The sequence below is a fragment of the Ranitomeya variabilis genome, chromosome 2, assembly GCF_051348905.1.
Source record: "Ranitomeya variabilis isolate aRanVar5 chromosome 2, aRanVar5.hap1, whole genome shotgun sequence".
Taxonomy (NCBI): Eukaryota; Metazoa; Chordata; class Amphibia; order Anura; family Dendrobatidae; genus Ranitomeya; species Ranitomeya variabilis.
In genome coordinates, this window is record NC_135233.1 from 265,834,466 (window position 1) to 265,854,895 (window position 20,430).

The window sequence follows — 20,430 nt, forward strand, 5'->3', positions numbered from 1 at the left end:
TTTAATTTGGGTATACATAAGGGATGCGCTACCAATTTTTCTGCAAGCTGTGGGGATGAACGATCGCACTACTGTTAGTAACAACCTGCTATTTCATCAATCAGCGCACATTACAGGCAATTTACCTGTTTATTAGGACCCTAAGGCATTAAGATAGGTATGTGGAGGGAATAAACTTTCATGTAGCTGGTGTGACATTAAATAATTATATGGCAGAAAAAAATGAAACAAATAGGTTTTTAATGTTTTATAAATAAAAATATTATTACCTTTGTAACATTTTTGAGTTTGCTAATGATGACAGCAGTGGAAGCAATGATTTATCCTCTTGGATCACACTGATTACAATAAGAATAATAATAGTAATAATAATACTATTACTGGTCAATATTTCAGATTTCACAATCAGTACACAAATACCCTTTTACATGTAACAGACATTAGTAACACAGCATTCAGCACGCAGGCATTACAATTTTCCTAGAACTTGCTCACAACTAATGAGGCAATAAAATTGATGCTTGAAATAAGTGTTTTCTTAGCAATGCTGCAATGGAGACAGAGAAAACAGTCTCTGATAACAATCCCATAGCCCAGCATAGACTGCACTTATCTCTGTTGGTCGCTAGGGGCGCACGTCACAGTGGATGTGCTCTATAAAAGAAAAGCTTCACTGTGGAATACCAGACTTGTGCTGTGGAGCCAGGCAGAGAACTGACTGATTCTGCCATCCTGCATTTCTTCCTTCTGCAGTTCTTACTATGCTGGAATAAGTTGTGATTTCTTTGAAAAATAAGTGAGGGACTTTACTCATCTAGTTCTCTTCATGCAGTTGTGACCAGGAGCATTTATAAGGAACTTCTATCTAGAAGGGGTCAACATTGCATCATATCTCTGCATAGAAGGTAGAATGAACCAAGACATCCAGGAGGCATCTACCCAACCTACCTACATGGTAACTTGTCCTCCTGCTTCTCCCTCATGGAATATCACACACCCCAAGTGATCTTCTCAGTGTGCCACCATGACCAGACACATGTGGTTCTCTTTACCATATGCTTCCAAACCATTCAGAAGAACTGATTTGGTGAACTCCTCGGATCTTTTTTCTGCATTTTATGGGTTTCCTAACATCTCTTCACTTTTTAATGGGGGACTAAATATTGATGACATTGGAGACTTTGAGAACAACACCAAGTATGAAGCAGAGTCTCAGAGTTCCACAGTGAAAGCCCTGCTGATAGTCGCCTACTCCGTCATCTTCATCATCTCTTTATTTGGGAATATTCTGGTTTGCCATGTCGTCATTAAGAACAAAAGAATGCAATCGGCCACCAGCTTGTTCATCGTTAACCTGGCAGTAGCTGATATAATGATAACCCTCCTCAACACCCCCTTCACCCTGGTGAGACATGGCGAGCTCATAAGTATTATTCTGTATGAAGGGGTTCTGTCTGCAAAACTAAAAACACAGGGGTAACACAGCAGCCTCAGTGTACAGGGGGTAACACAGCAGCCTCAGTGTACAGGGGGGTAACACAGCAGCCTCAGTGTACAGGGGGGTAACACAGCAGCCTCAGTGTACAGGGGGTAACACAGCAGCCTCAGTGTACAGGGAGTAACACAGCAGCCTCAGTGTAGAGGGGGTGACACAGCAGCCTCAGTGTACAGGGAGTAACACAGCAACCTCAGTGTACAGGGTGCAACACAGCAGCCTCAGTGTACAGGGAGTAACACAGCAGCCTCAGTGTGCAGTGGGTAACACAAAAGCCTCAGTGTACAGGGGGTGACACTGCAGCCTCAGTGTACAGGGAGTAACACAGCAGCCTCAGTATACAGGGAGTAATACAGCAGCCTCAGTGTACAGGGAGTAACACAGCAGCCTCAGTGTACAGGGAGCAATACAGCAGCCTCAGTGTGCAGTGGGTAACACAGAAGCCTCAGTGTACAGCGGGTAACACAGCAGCCTCAGTGTACAGGGAGTAACACAGCAGCCTCAGTGTGCAGCGGGTAACACAGCAGCCTCAGTGTACAGGGAGTAACAGCAGCCTCAGTGTGCAGTGGGTAACACAGCAGCCTCAGTGTACAGGGGGTGACACTGCAGCCTCAGTGTACAGGGGGTGACACAGCAGCCTCAGTGTACAGGGAGTAATACAGCAGCCTCAGTGTACAGGGAGTAATGCAGCAGCCTCAGTGGTACAGGGGGTAACACAGCAGCGTTGGTGTGCAGGGGGTAACACAGCAGCCTCAGTGTACAGGGGGTGACACAGCAGCCTCAGTGTACAGGAGGTAACACAGCAGCCTCAGTGTACAGGGAGTAACACAGCAGCCTCAGTGTGCAGCAGGTAACACAGCTGCCTCAGTGTACAGGGGGTGACACTGCAGCCTCAGTGTACAGGGGATAACACAGCAGCCTCAGTGTACAGGGGGTAATGCAGCAGCCTCAGTGTACAGGGAGTAATACAGCAGCCTCAGTGTACAGGGGGTAACACAGCAGCGTTGGTGTGCAGGGGGTAACACAGCAGCCTCAGTGTACAGGGGGTAACACAGCAGCCTCAGTGTACAGGGGGTAACTTATCAAGCATGGCATCACTTTTCTGTATAGAGGTGTACAGCGGTAACATTTCAGGTTCAGTGTACAGGGGATAACATTTATCCTACTAGTCTTTAAAGAAATGTGTGCACAGAGGATAAAGTTACAGACTTGTCTTTTCTTTATAGAGGTGACACTGCAGGTGCTGTATACAGGCTTTTCTTTACTACTCTTTATGGAGCTGTACATGGGATATAATATTTGCAGGCTGGTCTTTACTACACTTTATGGAGGTGTACAGATGTAACACTGCAGGTGCGGTGTACATGGGATATAATATTTGCAGGGTGGTCTTTACTATTCTTTGCAGAAGAGTTCTGAATGCAAAACTAAACAGGTGGTTTTTAAAATACCCTTTTCCTCTTTTCCTATGTGAAAAACTGAAGAGAGGGCCAAACTTCAAAGATTTATTAATACTCTGGATAAAGGCATTCTGTTCAAATCCAAAAAGAGGGTAACATAGCAAGCTTTTTCTTTCTACACTGTATATATTTTGTGTTTGCTGCAATCATTGCAATTAAATATCCTTGGGAAAATATGAGTCATGCTGCCATGATTCACAGAGATTGCAGAGAGAGCGGAGGGGAAATGCATTGTTATAAAGTGTGTGGTTCTCAATATCTTCCTAGTTATTTGTATGAAAAGTTCTAGCAAGGTGTTACAGGAACCACAAGATTTCATATGTAGTATAATTCTGCTTTAGGATACAGAACCATGGACAGCGCACTGCCCTATGCTTATAGGAGTGAATTGAAACTTCTTTGTAACATAAAACTCTAGTCCTGAGAAGCTTCTCAGTGATCTGTCATTTTTCAGTACATCATTTGGGCTTAGCAACTGTACTCCATTTCACATTATATAGTTTACAGTATGCAAGGCAGGGGTGGACATATCATTGGTGCAAACTGTGCAGCTGCACAGGGGTCAAAGAGGTTAAGGGTCCCATTTCCATCTCCAAACCAAGTGGAATTGTGTATTATGATGAACAGTTTGTTCAGAAAAGTTTCCATATAGTGTTCTTGCCCTCTTCTGCCTGTGTCTGCCAGTGATGCAAGGTAGGGGATGTTTGTAAAATAGAGAAAAAACATATAAAAGCAGATACAGGCGCCAATTCATCAAAATGTACTGGCCCGAAATCTAACGTAAATGTGATTGGAAATTTGGTCTTTTTTTGGCACATCTCTTAATTGTAGAAGAATTCAGTGACTTTTGCTAATTTTCCCGGCCAGCTTCACCAATGTTTTTAAAAATGTCCATAGCTTAGAAGGTAGGTGGTGGGGATGAGCGCAACCAAGAAATTCCCCTCTAAACTTCACCCACTTTTCAAAAAGTTGTCGTAGTTTGGCAGAGGTTAAGTAAAACCACAAATGTCACAAAATGTAGTGGTGCACAAAAATGTAGCTGTATTTCAGTTTTATGCCAGAATTATGGCAAAAATTGACAAAATAGTGTTAGAGATGAGTCGATCTTTTGAAATTGTAATTTGTCGAATTAAAAAGCAAGACGCTGACCTGCGATGGTCGAAGTACTGAACACCACTGTACAAGGCATGATAATCCGTAAGATGTCATAGCTGCATATGGGGACGCACACATGTACATGCAAAATGGTGTGAGCCCACTCCACAATGTTTCAACGGTGTGGGAGATGATGGTGGGGAAGTTTGTTATTGTGAACTGTTGATCGAATGACAAAATATTTGAATTCATGTGAAACCGCAAATTTCAAGAAAGGCGTCTCAAACATGATCTACTATGGATCAATTCACTTGTCTTTAATCAAGGCCTCTATATTTTTCATTTTTTTGTAACTGACTGTTTTCCCACCCACATTGTCATTCGAGGACTTGCTTTTTGTGATTAAATTTGCACTTTAGAATTACACCATTAATTTTATCCACTTGGCAAAAAATTCCAAAAGAGGTGAAAGTGCAGTAAAAATGACCTGAAAATATAGATTTCCAGGTCAGTATGATTAAGGCAATATCAACCTCTGATAGTTTCTTTATCAGTGGTGAAAAAAATTGGAAATAAGTAAAAAAGTAACAGTTGCCTGCATCCTTATTTTCCCGTAATGTTTTTATTTTTCAGCTTTTACAGGGTGAACTGACATTTTTATTTATACCATTTTAGATGATTTGTCAGTGGCATTTAAGAGATTAACGGTAGTGGGCAGAGCTTGATGGCTCAATAACAGAATTTTTAAAGTTTGAAATGTAAATGAGAACGCCTCAGTACACTTTTAGTGTGGGCAAGGGCTAGGTCCACCGTTCTGCTCTCTCGATCAGCATACCATTCACCTACTGTTAGACTGATAGATAGCGCTTACTTGGCCAGCGCGAAAACTGCCTGAATTGAATCCTCGGCCTTGTACATCCACACTGACACTGCAGAAGCCCAGCGAGCATTCACATGCAGTGTCAGTGGGAACACGTTCTCATCTCTCTCTCTTGTCTGCATTACCCACTTACTATACCAACAGAGTGTAGCAAGCATATTACACGTAGAACATCCCAAATAGGGTTAATTAAGAAAATATTAATTGTATATTATTGTCTACATGTAACATAAGGACCAATAGAGGCAAACTGCAACTAATATAAACAACAAACACACAAAAAAAATAGCAGTCAATAAGTCCCAAAGTGTATAAATTTTATTACATAGCAATGTTAAAATCCAGAAGTACAGGTACATTGGCATGGGTGAGGAAACAACTAAGTACCCTCAGTGGTCATGGGTAACAAACCAGGGCTGATAGGCTTCAACACTCCTACATAATATAACCCATAGGCCAGAATATGGCCAATATCTATGGTAGAAAGATACAAATAGTATCATATGATATTAATGGCAGAGGGAGAAAAAAACAAAATGTTACGGAAAGAGATGAATTGAATTTTCCTGTTGTGAACTTTAAACCCAAAGGGAATGAATGAAAAATGCAACTTTTGCATTTGTTTTTATAAGTTATATATCTTTTACACTTATGTTATATGAGAATATTAAATAGTGTTATATATCTTAGATTCCATTTTATTTTAGCTAGGGAGATCTTTTCATAATGTATGTATTAGTTTGTTGATGCTATTTTCTAATGTGCATTTCTTATGCATTTTTTAATACATCTATTTCGTCATTCATATTTGTTCCAAAATGAATTCATGTTAATTAGTATGTTAATATACCTAGGAGGATATAATGATTAACATGCAGGTTTGTCCTCTTCATGATTATAATTGTAGCTGTTGTGGTTGTAATGATTATACTTATTTTTATATTTAAAACCAGAAAAAGAGCACCAAAAACCGACCAGAAAGTCCCCCAAAAAAATCAAATTTTATTATGTCACAATTATAACAATAAAAGGAGTATAATCACGGGAAAATTGCAGGTAATTAAAACTATGTAATGTGTAAAGATCTGGTATATTTGCCCACTAATACTGAAAACTAATTAGCGGGTAAATATACCAGATCTTTACACATTACATAGTTTTAATTACCTGCAATTTTCCCGTGATTATACTCCTTTTATTGTTACAATTGTGACATAATAAAAATAGATTTTTTTGGACTTTCTGGTCGGTTTTTGGTGCTCTTTTTCTGGTTTTATTGATTTTGTCCGACTGTCCATGGTAGAATACATTAGTCCTTCACGTGGTTGAAGCACTTACGTATCACATTAATACCTCCGTACATGCAATATCTTTACTACCACGTGTACCTTGTTCCTCTGCATTTTTTTGACTTATTTTTATATTTGTATAAAAGATTGGTGGAGTCACATGGTGTATCCTTTAGGAAGGAAAAAGATCAGAATGAAGTGCTTGAAAAAGAGGAGGATCCCCCAAAAGTGGCCACAGGTGCCAACTCCTGTAGTGTCCAGCACCAACTCTGCTCTTCATATTCGAAAATTCAATTGCCCTAAAAAGATGTTCATGCAACTGAAGTCGCCATGGTTTGTATCTAACCCAATTCAAGCTCTTTAATTCAAAGATAGCCTTAGAAATGTCAGTGTGACATAAACATATATGGTTACATGTAAACAGATTTCACATTACTTTTGAAAGAAAGAGAATATTTTCCCATATTGCTTTTATAGTAAGGCTATAAAAGCATGGTTATTTGATATGATGAAATCAAATTCAATGCAAATTGAATTATTGTCGATTTTTATGAAACTCACAGGTCCTGACAAATTAGAACAATTTGGGATTTGATTTGTGCGACTCACCCAAAAAAATGCTTAACACCTTTTCATAAATTGCAGAAGATTATATAACCAAAGAAGACTCACATGTCTTCAGGCTTGACCGAGTGAGCTTCCCCAAAATGTCTTGTATCTGTGACATAGCATGGTGCAGCTAAGCTAAAGGGACTAAAATTGTATAAAAGCAAAGGTAGGGAATAATCAGCCGTTTTAGTGTGATTTATTGTACCGAGGATGTGAGCGCTCACAACTCAGCAGTAGAAAAAGATAAAGCTATAAAACATTACTGAAATACTCCAGACAATAATATGTTGGAAATTTGAGGTAGTGAAAAAGATGAGTGTAGTAATCTGTGAATAATACAGAGATTCAATTGATAGGAGAAACAGCAGAAGTGCCAGCACCAGTGCCAGACTCAGTGTGGTTGATCAGTGATATGGTGTTGCTGGTATTTGTCCAGCTCCATTTGAATTACATTTACACATTTATTTTCTTCATTCTTAATGCACTACAAAGCAGCAGTAAGTCAGCACGGAAAAAAAAAATTAAATCAGTGTCAGTTAGAGACAGTGTGCTTGCTTGTCGTGAGCGGCAATACTGAGTTTTTAATTACTCATGTAATCCTTTTTTTGAATGGTGGAAAAATAATTTTTAAAAAATTAAAAAGAAAATACACAAAAGTTAAGACATTTAGCAGCAGCAGACTATCTTGCAAAGTGTACTTATCACACAGATTTTTCTTTTATTTGCACACCACTTGCTTTACTACCGTAGTCAAAATATGAATACTTACAAATTACATCAATACAGTCCCCTTTTGCCAATGTTGACTTTTTAGTCATGTACCTAACTATTCTTTATAATTACATAATTTTTGGGAAGCCTGTTGAAGTACAAATAAAATTAATAAAAAATGTAGACATTTAACTGTGCATGTATGTCTTGCACACATGTCCAATTTCCCAACCATTTACGTTATACCTGTACTGTGGTCTGCAGCCCCATTTTGCTTTGTATTTACCTACCTACCTAGAATTTTTTTTAATAAGGGTTGAATAATTGAGATTGAAAAAACGTCAAAAATTAATTAGAGTGACTCAGAGGTTAGCATTGTTGCTTTGCAGCTTGGGGTCCTGGGTTCAAATCCCACCAAGGACAACATCTGCAGAGAGTTGTATGCTTTCCCCATGTTTGCGTGAGTTTCCTCCGCGTTCTCTGGTTTCCTCCCACACTCCAAAAACATACTGATAGGGAATCTAGATTGTGAGCCCCATTGGGAACAGTGATGATGATGTATGTACGGCTGTGCAGAATATAATAGCACTATATAAACAAAGAATAAATAAATCTCTAGCTCCAGCCTTCTTGACAGTGGTTCTACCAAGCACAGGTCACAATTGGTCTTCATTGGCTTTTGCATGTGTAGGAGGAAGCAGAGAGCGTTATGTTGTATATGGCACATCGCTTGTCTCAGTCAAGCAGGTTAATTTTACATCTGACAGCATTTCCATCAGTTTGAGTAAGTAGTCTTCACAGCATGGTACGTCTTATCACAAATAACTAACAGGGATAATATGTGCACCACTTTTATATTTTAACTGCTTCCCAACATTCCCATACATGGAAAGCACAAATTGGAGGCATGTGTATGAAGCAGGCTGCCAGGCTGAGCCCACTGTATACCCAGAAGACAATGGCTGTGTGTCACAGCCAAGATCTGCCTCTAATAGTCATAGGTAGAGCCTAGCTTGTTCAATACTGCTGTCAATCTCTGACAAGAGATAATTTTTACTATAAACAGTAAAGCAATACTGAAATGGGCTTTTCCCTCATTAATCCAGCATCAATTAACCCCTTCATGACCCAGCCTATTTTGACCTTAATGACCTGGCCATTTTTTGCAATTCTGACCAGTGTCCCTTTATGAGGTAATAACTCAGGAACGCTTCAATGGATCCTAGCGATTCTGAGATTGTTTTTTCATGACATATTGGGCTTCATGTTAGTGGTAAATTTAGGTCGATAATTTCTGCGTTTATTTGTGAAAAAAACGGAAATTTGGTGAAAATTTTGTAAATTTCCCAATTTTCACATTTTGAATTTTTATTCTGTTAAACCAGAGAGTTATGTGACACAAAATAGTTAATAAATAACATTTCCCACATGTCTACTTTACATCAGCACAATTTTGGAAACAACATTTTTTTTTCCTAGGAAGTTATAAGGGTTAAAATTTGACCAGTGATTTCTCATTTTTACACACAAAATTTACAAAACCATTTTTTTTAGGGACCACCTCACATTTGAAGTCAGTTTGAGGGTTCTATATGGCTGAAAATACCCAAAAGTGACACCATTCTAAAAACTGCACCCCTCAAGGTGCTCAAAACCACATTCAAGAAGTTTGTTAACCCTTCAGGTGTTTCATAGCAGCAGAAGCAACATGGAAGGAAAAAATGAACATTTAACTTTTTAGTCACAAAAATGATCTTTTAGCAACAATTTTTTTATTTTCCCAAGGGTAAAAGGAGAAACTGGACCACGAAAGTTGTTGTCCAATTTATCCTGAGTACGCTGATACCTCATATGTGGGGGTAAACCACTGTTTTGGCGCACGGCAGGGCTCGGAAGGGAAGGAGCAATATTTGACTTTTTGAATGAAAAATTGGCTCCAATCTTTAGCGGACACCATGTCGCATTTTGAGAGCCCCTGTGTGCCTAAACATTGGAGCTCCCCCACAAGTGACCCCATTTTGGAAACTAGACGCCCCAAGGAACTTATCTAGATGCATAGTGAGCACTTTAAACCCACAGGTGCTTCACAAATTGATCCGTAAAAATGAAAAAGTACTTTTTTTTCACAAAAAATTTCTTTTAGCCTCAATTTTTTCATTTTCACATGGGCAACAAGATAAAATGGATCCTAAAATTTGTTGGACAATTTCTCCTGAGTACGCCGATACCTCATATGTGGGGGTAAACCACTGTTTGGGCGCACGGCAAGGCTCGGAAGGGAAGGCGCGCCATTTGACTTTTTGAATGGAAAATTAACTCCAATCATTAGCGGACACCATGTCGCTTTTGGAGAGCCCCTGTATGCCTAAACATTGGAGCTCCCCCACAAGTGACCCCATTTTGGAAACTAGACCCCCCAATGAACTTATCTAGATGCATAGTGAGCACTTTAAACCTCCAGGTGCTTCACAGAAGTTTATAACGCAGAGCCGTGAAAATAAAAAATAATCTTTCCTCAAAAATGATTTTTAGCTCGGAATTTTTTATTTTCCCAAGGGTAACAGGAGAAATTGGACCCCAAATGTTGTTGTCCAGTTTGTCCTGAGTATGCTGATACCTCATATGTGGGGGTAAACCACTGTTTGGGCGCACGGCAGGGCTCAGAAGGGAAGGCACGCCATTTGGCTTTTTGAATGGAAAATTAGCTCCAATCATTAGCGGACACCATGTCACGTTTGGAGAGCCCCTGTGTGCCTAAACATTGGAGCTCCCCCACAAGTGACCCCATTTTGGAAATTAGACCTCCCAAGGAACTAATCTAGATGTGTGGTGAGCACTTTGAACCCCAAAGTGATTCACAGAAGTTTATAACGCAGAGCCGTGAAAATAAAAAAAAATTTTATTTTCTCAAAAATTATTTTTTAGCCCAGAATGTTTTATTTTCCCAAGGGTAACAGGAGAAATTTGACCCCAAAAGTTGTTGTCCAGTTTCTCCTGAGTACGCTGACACCCGATATGTGGGGGTAATCCACTGTTTGGGCACATGCCGGGGCTCGGAAGTGAAGTTGTTGATGTTTTGAAATGCAGACTTTGATGGAATGCTCTGCGGGCGTCACGTTGCGTTTGCAGAGCCCCTGATGTGCCTAAACAGAAGAAACCCCCCACAAGTGACCCCATTTTGGAAACTAGACCCCTGAAGGAACTTATCTAGATGTGTGGTGAGCACTTTGAACCCCAAAGTGCTTCACAGAAGTTTATAACGCAGAGCCGTGAAAATTATAAATGTTTTCTTTCCTCAAAAATAATTTTTTAGCCCAGAATTTTTTTATTTTCCCAAGGGTAACAGGAGAAATTTGACCCCAAAAGTTGTTGTCCAGTTTCTCCTGAGTACGCTGACACCCAATATGTGGGGGTAATCCACTGTTTGGGCACATGCCGGGGCTCGGAAGTGAAGTAGTGACGTTTTGAAATGCAGACTTTGATGGAATGCTCTGCGGGCGTCACGTTGCATTTGCAGAGCCCCTGATGTACCTAAACAGAAGAAACCCCCCACAAGTGACCCCATTTTGGAAACTAGACCCCCAAAGGAACTTATCTAGATGTGTGGTGAGCACTTTGAACCCCCAAGTGCTTCACAGAAGTTTATAACGCAGAGCCATGAAAATAAAAAATCATTTTTCTTTCCTCAAAAATAATTTTTTAGCCTGCAATTTTTTATTTTCCCAAGAGTTACAGGAGAAATTTGACCCCAAAATTTGTTGTCCAGTTTCTCCTGAGTACGCTGGTACCCGATATGTGGGGGTAAACCACTGTTTGGGCACACGTCGGGGCTCGGAAGGGAGAGAGCACCATTTGACTTTTTCAACGCAAGATTGGCTGGAATCAATGGTGGCGCCATGTCACGTTTGGAGACCCGCTGATGATGATAAACAGTGGAAACCCCTCAATTCTACCTCCAATACTAACCCCAACACACCCCTAACTCTAATCCCAACCCTAACCCCAACACACCCCTAACCCTAGTCTTAACCCTAATTCCAACCCTAACTCTAATTCCAACCCTAACCCTAAGGCTATGTGCCCACGTTGCGGATTTGTGTGCGGATTTTTCCGCACCGTTTTTGAAAAATCTGCAGGTAAAACGCACTTCGGAAGACACTGCGGAATCCGCACAAAGAATTGACATGCTGCGGAAAATACAAAGCAGCATTTCCGTGCTGTATTTTCCGCACCATGGGCACAGCGGATTTGGTTTTCCATAGGTTTACTTGGTACTGTAAACGTGATGGAAAACTGCTACGTGTGCAATTCTAACCCTAACCCTAATTGTAACCCTAATCCTAATTCTAACCCTAACCCTAATTCTAACCCTAGCCCTAAGTGCAACCCTAGCCCTAAGTGCAAACCTAGCCCTAAGTGCAACCCCAAGTGCAACCCTAGCCCTAAGTGCAACCCTAGCCCTAAGTGCAACCCTAAGTGCAACCCTAGCCCTAAGTGCAACCCTAAGTGCAACCCTAGCCCTAAGTGCAACCCTAAGTGCAACCCTAACCCTAAGTGCAACCCTATCCCTATGTGCAACCCTAACCCTAAGTGCAACCCTAACCCTACCCCTAACCCTACCCCTAACCCTAACAGAAAAACTAAAATAAATATATTTTCTGTATTTTATTATTGTCCCTACCTATGGGGTGATAAAGGGGGGGTTTATTTACTTTTTTTTTTTTTTGATCGCTGTGATAGAACCTATCACAGCGATCAAAATGTACAGGGAACGAATCTGCCGGCCGGCAGATTCGGCGGGCGCACTGCGCATGCACCCGCCATTTTCCAAGATGGCGGCGCCCATGCGAGAAGACCGAGGACACCGGGAGGAACACCGGGACTAGGTAAGTATGGGGGGGTGCGATCGGACAGCGGGGAGGGCGGAGGGGAGGACGGGGGAGGGGCGAAGGGGAGAGGGAGGCGCTCAGGACAGGACGGAGGGGTAGGGAACAATGACAGCGGCTGCAGATCGCCGCCGTCAGTCGGTGGGGGGGCCAGATCGGGGTCTCCAGCCATGGCCGATGCTATTGCAGCATCGGCCATGGCTGGATTGTAATATTTCACCAATTTTCGTAGGTGAAATATTACAGATTGCTCTGATTGGCTGTTTCACTTTAAACAGCCAATCAGAGCGATCGTAGCCACGGGGGGGCGAAGCCACCCCCCCTGGGCTGAAGTACCACTCCGCCTGTCCCTGCAGGACGGGTGAAATTGGAGTTAACCCTTTCACCCGGCCTGCAGGGACGCGATCATTCTGTGACACAGCATATGCGTCATAGGTCGGATTGGCACCGACTTTCATGACGCATACGCTGTGTCACAGGTCGGGAAGGGGTTAAGCAGATGAAAGGTCTGGAGCTCATTCCAGGTGTAGCATTTGCATTTGGAAGCTGTTGCTATGAACCCACAACATACGGTCAAAGGAGCTCTCAGTGGAAGTGACACAGACCATCATTCGGCTAAAGAAAAAATAAATCTATCAGAGAGAGAGCATAAATGTTAGGAGTTACCAAATTAAGAATTTGGTACATTCTGGAAAAACAAACAAAAATAAACACACTGGTGAGCTAAGAACTCAAAATGGCCTGAATGTCCAAAGAAGACAACCATGGCAGATGATCCCTGGATCCTTTCCTTGGTGAAGAAAAACACATTTCACAAGATCCACCCAAGTGAAGAACACTCTCCACGAAATAGGTATTTTAGCATCTACATCTACTATAAAGAGAAGACTTCATGAGTGCGAATACACAGAAAATTCACAAGGTGAAAACCATTAATCAGCCTTAAAAATGGGCCAGATTAGACTTTGCTAACAAAACATCTAAAGAAGCCACCCGGTTCTGGAAAAGCATTCTTTGGACAGATGAATCAACGTGTACCAGAATGATGGGAAGAAAGTATGGTGAAGGCTTGGAACGGCTCATGATCCAAATCACAGCACACCCTCTGTAACACATGGTGGAGGCAGTGTGGTGACATGGGCATGTATGGCTTCCAATGGCGCTGGGTCACTAGTGTTTATTGATTATGTATCTGAAGACAGAAGCAGCCAGATGAATTCTGAAGTGTACAGGGCGATACCTTCTGCTCAGTTTCAACCAAATGTAGCAAGGTTGATTGAATGGTGCTTTACAGTATAGATGGACACTGACCTAAAACATATGGAGAAAGCAACCCAGGAGTTATTTAAGGCAAATAAGTGGAATATTTTGCAATGGCCGAGTCAATCACCAGATCTCAACCCCATTGAGCAGCATTTCATATGTTTAAAGATGTTGTCCACTACTTTATCATTGATGACCTTTCCTTAGAATAGGTCATCAATTTCTGATCGGCCAGGGTCTGACACCTGGCACCCCACCAATCGGCTGCTCTCAGCATCGGCGGCAGTGCTCTGTCTTCTGATAGTGGCCATGGATGCTTACTGAACATCCGTCTCCTATTCAAATCAATAGGAGGAGGATGAGCAATACCCAGCCACGGTCACTATCAGAAGATGAGCAGCTCTGCAATTGAGAATTTCCAGCTGGCAGGGTGCGGGGTTTCGGAACCCAGCCAATCAGACATTGATGAGCTATCCGAAGGATAGGTCAACAATGATAAAGTACTGGACAACCTCTTAAACGCAAAACTTAAGGCAGAAAGACCCACAAATGAGCAATAACTGAAGTCAGCTGCAGTAAAGGCCTGTGTCAAAAACATCACAAAGAAGTAAACCCAGCATTTGGTGACGTCCCTCGCTTCTAGACTTCAAGCAGTCATTGCCTGTTGCCTGTAAAAGGTAGTCTACAAAGTATTAAAAAGAACATTTTACTTATGGTAACGTTAATTTGTCCAATTACTTTTGAGCCTCAGAAATGAGGAGGCTTTGTAGAAAAATGGCTGCAACTTTTAAACATTTCATATGATATTTTTGTTCAACCCCTTTAATTAAACATGAAGGTCTAAACTTCACTTTTGTTGCAATACAAATATTTCATATGTATTTCCTTAGCCTTAGCCTTACCTTCCTTCTCCTTTCACTACAAGTAATGTCATATTCATGGTGAAGTCACATAACTATGGAAACTAAGAGAATGTAACTGCATGATCTTATGACATTGAATCCACATCATGTCATGTCTGATTGCCATAGGCAAGTGATACCTTGTCATTGTGGATGACACACCGCTCACTACATGACACGCTAAACACCGGACTGCCAGGAGTGGAAAGAGTCTAAAGAGTCTTAGTAGGCTTGAAACATTTTCTTTTTCCTCCAATAAAGGGGTTTTGCTGACTCCCACTGATCTGACATCAACATCTGAATGATATATTGTGATGGGAATTATTACTGACATGTTTGTAAATAATACTTATAGAAATGTCACATTCAGAGCTTGAACATTTCTCAGAAGACAAGCACCTACTCATGTTTTCCTGCAGCTACAGGCTTTTTTTGAAGAGAGCTTTAACCGTTTACTGCCAAAGCATGTTTAACATACTGTTCTCTCACCCATCCCCATCCCAATTCATTATAGCCTACTGTTCTCTCACCCATCCCCCATCCCAATTCATTATAACATACTGTTCTCTCACCTATCCCCCATCCCAATTCATTATAACACACTGTTCTCTCACCCATCCCACATCCCAATTCATTATAACATACTGTTCTCTCACCTATCCCCATCCCAATTCATTATAACACACTGTTCTCTCACCCATCCCACATCCCAATTCATTATAACATACTGTTCTCTCACCTATCCCCCATCCCAATTCATTATAACACACTGTTCTCTCACCCATCCCACATCCCAATTCATTATAACATACTGTTCTCTCACCTATCCCCCATCCCAATTCATTATAACACACTGTTCTCTCACCCATCCCACATCCCAATTCATTATAACATACTGTTCTCTCACCTATCCCCATCCCAATTCATTATAACACACTGTTCTCTCACCCATCCCCCATCCCAATTCATTATAACATACTGTTCTCTCACCTATCCCCCATCCCAATTCATTATAACACACTGTTCTCTCACCCATCCCCCATCCCAATTCATTATAACATACTGTTCTCTCACCTATCCCCCATCCCAATTCATTACAGCATACTGTTCTCTCACCCATCCCAATTCATTATAACACACTGTTCTCTCACCCATCCCTATCCCAATTCATTATAATATACCGTGCTCTCACCCATCCCCCATCCCCATTCATTATAACATACTGTTCTCTCACCCATCCCCATCCCAATTCATTATAACACACTGCTCTCTCACCCATCACCCATCCCAATTCATTATAACATACTGTTCTCTCACCTATCCCCCATCCCAATTCATTATAGCACACTGTTCTCTCACCCATCCCCCATCCCAATAACTTGTATAAGAAATTATGATGATGTCAAGAAATGGTAACCAGAGGACAGCACTGGTAGATACATAGGTTACATCTCTCCATTCTAAGATTGGACAATATTTGCCCAAATAAACGCTTGTTATTCCAATGTGGGAAAAGGAGGAAGGTCACTTCCAAACTATATCCATATGCCCTATGGCTGTTGGAGTTTCATATAATGTTATTGAATAAATAATTAAAAGTAATCTATCAGCAGGATTCCTACAACCTCCCGTGCATGTAGCTTTTTCAAAGTCAAGTCCAGCAAAATCTTTATGTAGACCGTCCATTTCTCAATTCCAAACAAATTAACATTTGGATTGATATGAAAATAAAGCTGAAGATCTTCAGCTCTAGTCCCTGCTCAGCAGTGCCTCCTCCTGCTTGACTGACTGTGCATAACTCCAGGAAAAAGCCATTAGTCACGCAGGAAGAGGCGGAGCTGTGGGAATAGAGCTGGAGTGACCGAGGCTTCAGATCTACAGTCTCATTTCAATATCAATTGAAAATCTGAGTTTTCCGTAACAGAGAAAAGGATTGACCATGAAAAGGTATTGCTGGACTTGTCACTGAAAGATCTACATGAGCATATACTGTAAATAGATTTGTAAGCTAAATTTGTGGAGGTGTTCCAGATATAGTTTATTGTTCATGGCTAATTTATTTATTTATACAAGGAAATATATATTAAAATTGAATTTATGCTACTCTCTTTTCTGTCATCAGCGTCAGGGCTTGGTCTATTCTCCTATATCTGCTTCCCTTTGCACCTGAAGTAGGCTGCAAACAGCCGAAACGCGTTGTGTATATAGTTTTTATTTGTTTTATATCAGTTTGAATGCAGTTTTGCTTACAAGAAACCGGAAGTTCCTGCACCTTGGTTTCTCTCGGTGGCAAAGACAGTGCCATTCCCTGGTCCTCCTGTCTGGCATCTACTTTGTGGGATACTCCAGAGTTGGATTTTCTCTGGAGCCTCAGTTGCTGGGGGTAGCTGAGACCCCAGAGAACATGATTTGGGTCAGTTTTTAGCGACCCCCGAGTTGCGATCGCTGGTAATTAACCGTTTACCGGCGGTCGCAAAAAATAAGCGATCGCACATCAGAGGACAGAGAAATGGGGTCCCTGATTGCCCCCCGATACTCACCCGTCTCCCCCCGGTGCTCCTCGTGGTTCCCCATGGGCGCCTCCATCTTCTTCTGGCAAAAAATGCCAAGCGCATGCGCAGTTCGCCCGCCGGCCGGCACCGGGCAGATCTTTGGGGTCTCGGCTGTTGGGGGTAGCCGAGACCCCAAAGAACATGATTGGGGTTAGTTTTTACTGACCCGTTGTGCAATTGCCGGTAATTAACCGTTTACCGGCGACCACAAAAAAAAAAAAGCGGTGTGTCATTCTCTGTCCTCTGATGTGATCGCTCATCAGAGGACAGAGAAATAGGGGGACCGGTGTTAGGGGGAATGCACAGGGGGAATCTCGAACCATCTCCGCTGCGGTCTCCCATTCTTCTCCAGCCGCAGTGGAGTCTGCTCACCGGAGACGTTGGTCCCAGCGTCTTGCTCAGTCTCACTCTGTGCATAGGGTTACTGCTGCTTTTCCAGCTTCTGCCATTGAAGTCATTGCTGGGCAGCGGCGAGCAGACGCTTTTGGGACTAAGTCCTGCTTTTCCCCTTCTGAGCATGCCCAGGGCAAGATCTCCCATTGGAGATCGAAGGTCACATGCTCAGATACTGCAGCAGATCCCATTGGTCCTCCAGTAAGGTCCTGAAGGTGCTCAACTTCTGTGGCTGCTTCCCATTGGTCTTTCTGGGAAGGTCCTGTACATGCTGCAGCTATAAAAGGTTCGCATGACTGCACGGCCATGCGCTATTGTACATTTGTATATGTGTGTGTTGATGAGTGCAAGTCATTCTTAAATATCCCCTCCCTTGTGTATGACTGCTCGTGAAAGGTGGATGCTTGCTGTCTAGCGCCCGACTAAGCTGTCAACATAAAGACACACGATACAGCGTCTATTGCTGTAGCCGCCAGTGTGGCGCCGTGCGCTTATAGAGCGGTTTCCTTTCCCAAGTCTGGGTGGTTAGTGGCGTCCGCCAAAGCGGCACAGTGCTCTTGAGCTTTAAGTTATATTTTTCTGTTACTTTGACACCCCAGTTGCGGTGTTGAGCGCAAGTGGTCTGAAAGTACTCTAATCCTGTGTCTTGGGATAGAGTCCTGAGACTCCTTGCTTGCGCTCTTGGTGCGGTACCGTGGCCCTGTGACGCAACAGGGTTTGCTTCCTTCACACAGGGTGAAGTTAACCCGTGTGTGTATCCACATTGTACCGCCATATAGTCCGTCATTACTCAGTAGCAGGTTCCATCTCTCTTATAATTTGGTGCGTTCCGCTAGTCCTAACATTACACTAGCTCCAGGGTCTGGCTAGTAATGACGGACGAACAGCAATCCTTGCTGTACATCCAGCAGCTGGAGGGTAGGTTGGCGGCTCTCGAGCGCACAACCTCAGCTGTGGATGTAACCGCAGTTGCTGTTCAGACTGCTAGCGTGGCTGCAGCAACCTTGTCCACTGCCACCTCTGTTCCGACTCTATCTCGCCTCCCGCTGCCAGAAAAATTTTCTGGTGATAGTAAGTCTTGTAGGGGTTTCGTGAGCCAGTGCTCTATACATCTCGAGCTTCTGGCCACACGTTTCCCCACAGAGCGGGCTAAGGTGGGATTTATTGTGTCTCTCCTGTCAGACAGGGCATTGGAGTGGGCTACGCCACTGTGGGAGCGTGGCGATCAAGTGGTAGTGGTACAGAGTGCTTCGTTGTTCCTGAGCACTCTGAAACAGGTCTTTTTAGGACCTCGTGTCACCCATGATATGGCGCTCCAAGTGTTGGCATTGACTCAGGGCTCATCCTTGGTCAGCCATTTTGCCGTCCACTTTCGCACCCTAGCTTCTGAGCTGGAGTGGTCGGATAAAGCCCTTATTCCGATATTTTGGAGGGGGCTGGCTGACCACGTGAAAGACGCTCTGGCCACTAGGGAGATTCCCGCCACACTGGAGGAGTTAATAGCAGTGTCCACTCGTATTGACCTCCGTTTTCACGAGCAGAGGTTAGAGCGAGCTCAGTGTAGGCAGAGGTTTCGGCTGGCTCCCACCTTCGCCAAACCTTTGGAATCTCCAGTCCAGGCCTCTGAGTCACAGGAAGCCATGGAAGTGTCACAAGTGGGATCTAAGTCCCGGACCGCTCGTGCACTCCAGGTTTGTCATGTTTGCCAGCAGTCAGGACATCTTGCCACCAGATGTCCCCAGTGGTCGAGGAAACATCAGCGTCTAGTGGTAGTAGGTGGAGGTACACTAGACACAGCGATGTTTGTCTCCAAATTGTCCTTTAAGGGGACAATTACTATAGGCCCATTTTCCCACTCGGTAGAGCTCTGCGTGGATTCTGGGGCGGAGGGCAATTTTATGTCATCTGCCTTCGCCCAACGTCACGCAATTCCCCTGGTAATGTTAGCTCAACCAGTGACCGTACGAGTGGTAAATGGGTCGACACTGCCCTCACAGGTAACACACCAGACCATCCCTTCCACTCTGTCCATGTCGCCTTCTCATCAGGAGATTATATCTCTGCTCGTCATTCCTGAGGGAATTGACGAGATCCTGTTAGGGATGCCTTGGCTACGGTACCATTCTCCTCATATTGAGTGGTCCAGTGGCAGAATTTTGGGATGGGGTGAATCTTGTGAGGGTAGATGTCAGAGGGAATGTGTTCAGGTTGCTACTACTGAGGTACCCGCAAACCTATCCTCTCTCCCCAAGCAATATTGGCCCTATACGGACGTGTTCTCCAAAAGAGCTGCAGAGACCCTTCCTCCTCACCGCCCCTATGACTGTCCTATTGACCTCTTGCCTGGTGCTGAGCCTTCCCGGGGTCGAGTCTATCCGTTATCTCTCCCGGAGACGGAGGCAATGTCACAGTACATCCAGGAAAATCTGGCAAGAGGATTCATTAGGAAGTCAGTGTCACCTGCAGGGGCTGGGTTCTTCTTCGTGCAGAAGAAGAACGGGGAACTACGTCCATGCATAGATTACAGGGGTCTTAACGCCATCACCGTTAAGAATAAGTATCCTTTGCCCCTGATATCTGAGCTCTTTGATAGGCTTCGGGGAGCAAGGGTATTTACAAAATTAGATCTGCGGGGTGCTTACAACCTGATTCGCATCCGTGAGGGGGACGGATGGAAGGAGGCTTTTAACACCAGGGAAGAGCACTATGAATATCTGGTGATGCCCTTCGGGCTCTGTAATGCCCCAGCCGTTTTCCAGGACTTTGTGGACGACATCTTCCGGGATATGCTCGCCACCTCTGTCGTAGTCTATCTGGATGATATTCTCATCTACTCTCCAGATATCGACTCCCACTGGAGAGATTTTTGCAGAGTCTTCGACCTCTTACGGGCAA

The 20,430-nt window shown here is 43.1% G+C and overlaps 1 protein-coding gene across 3 annotated transcripts in view; it reads left to right on the top strand.

The window, feature by feature from the left end:
• Positions 1-685: 685 nt before the first annotated feature.
• The window catches only part of LOC143809335 (G-protein coupled receptor 83-like), a 163,073-nt gene continuing 143,328 nt past the window's right edge, over positions 686-20,430 (top strand). For 2 of the 3 annotated variants that reach the window (XM_077292424.1, XM_077292425.1), the window contains exon 1: positions 704-1,405. In XM_077292424.1, coding sequence (XP_077148539.1) covers positions 1,025-1,405 — 381 coding nt within the window. In that variant the 5' untranslated portion in view covers positions 704-1,024. Of the gene's footprint in view, positions 1,406-20,430 lie in introns of all 3 variants that reach the window. The other variant, XM_077292423.1, reaches the window with a different exon arrangement.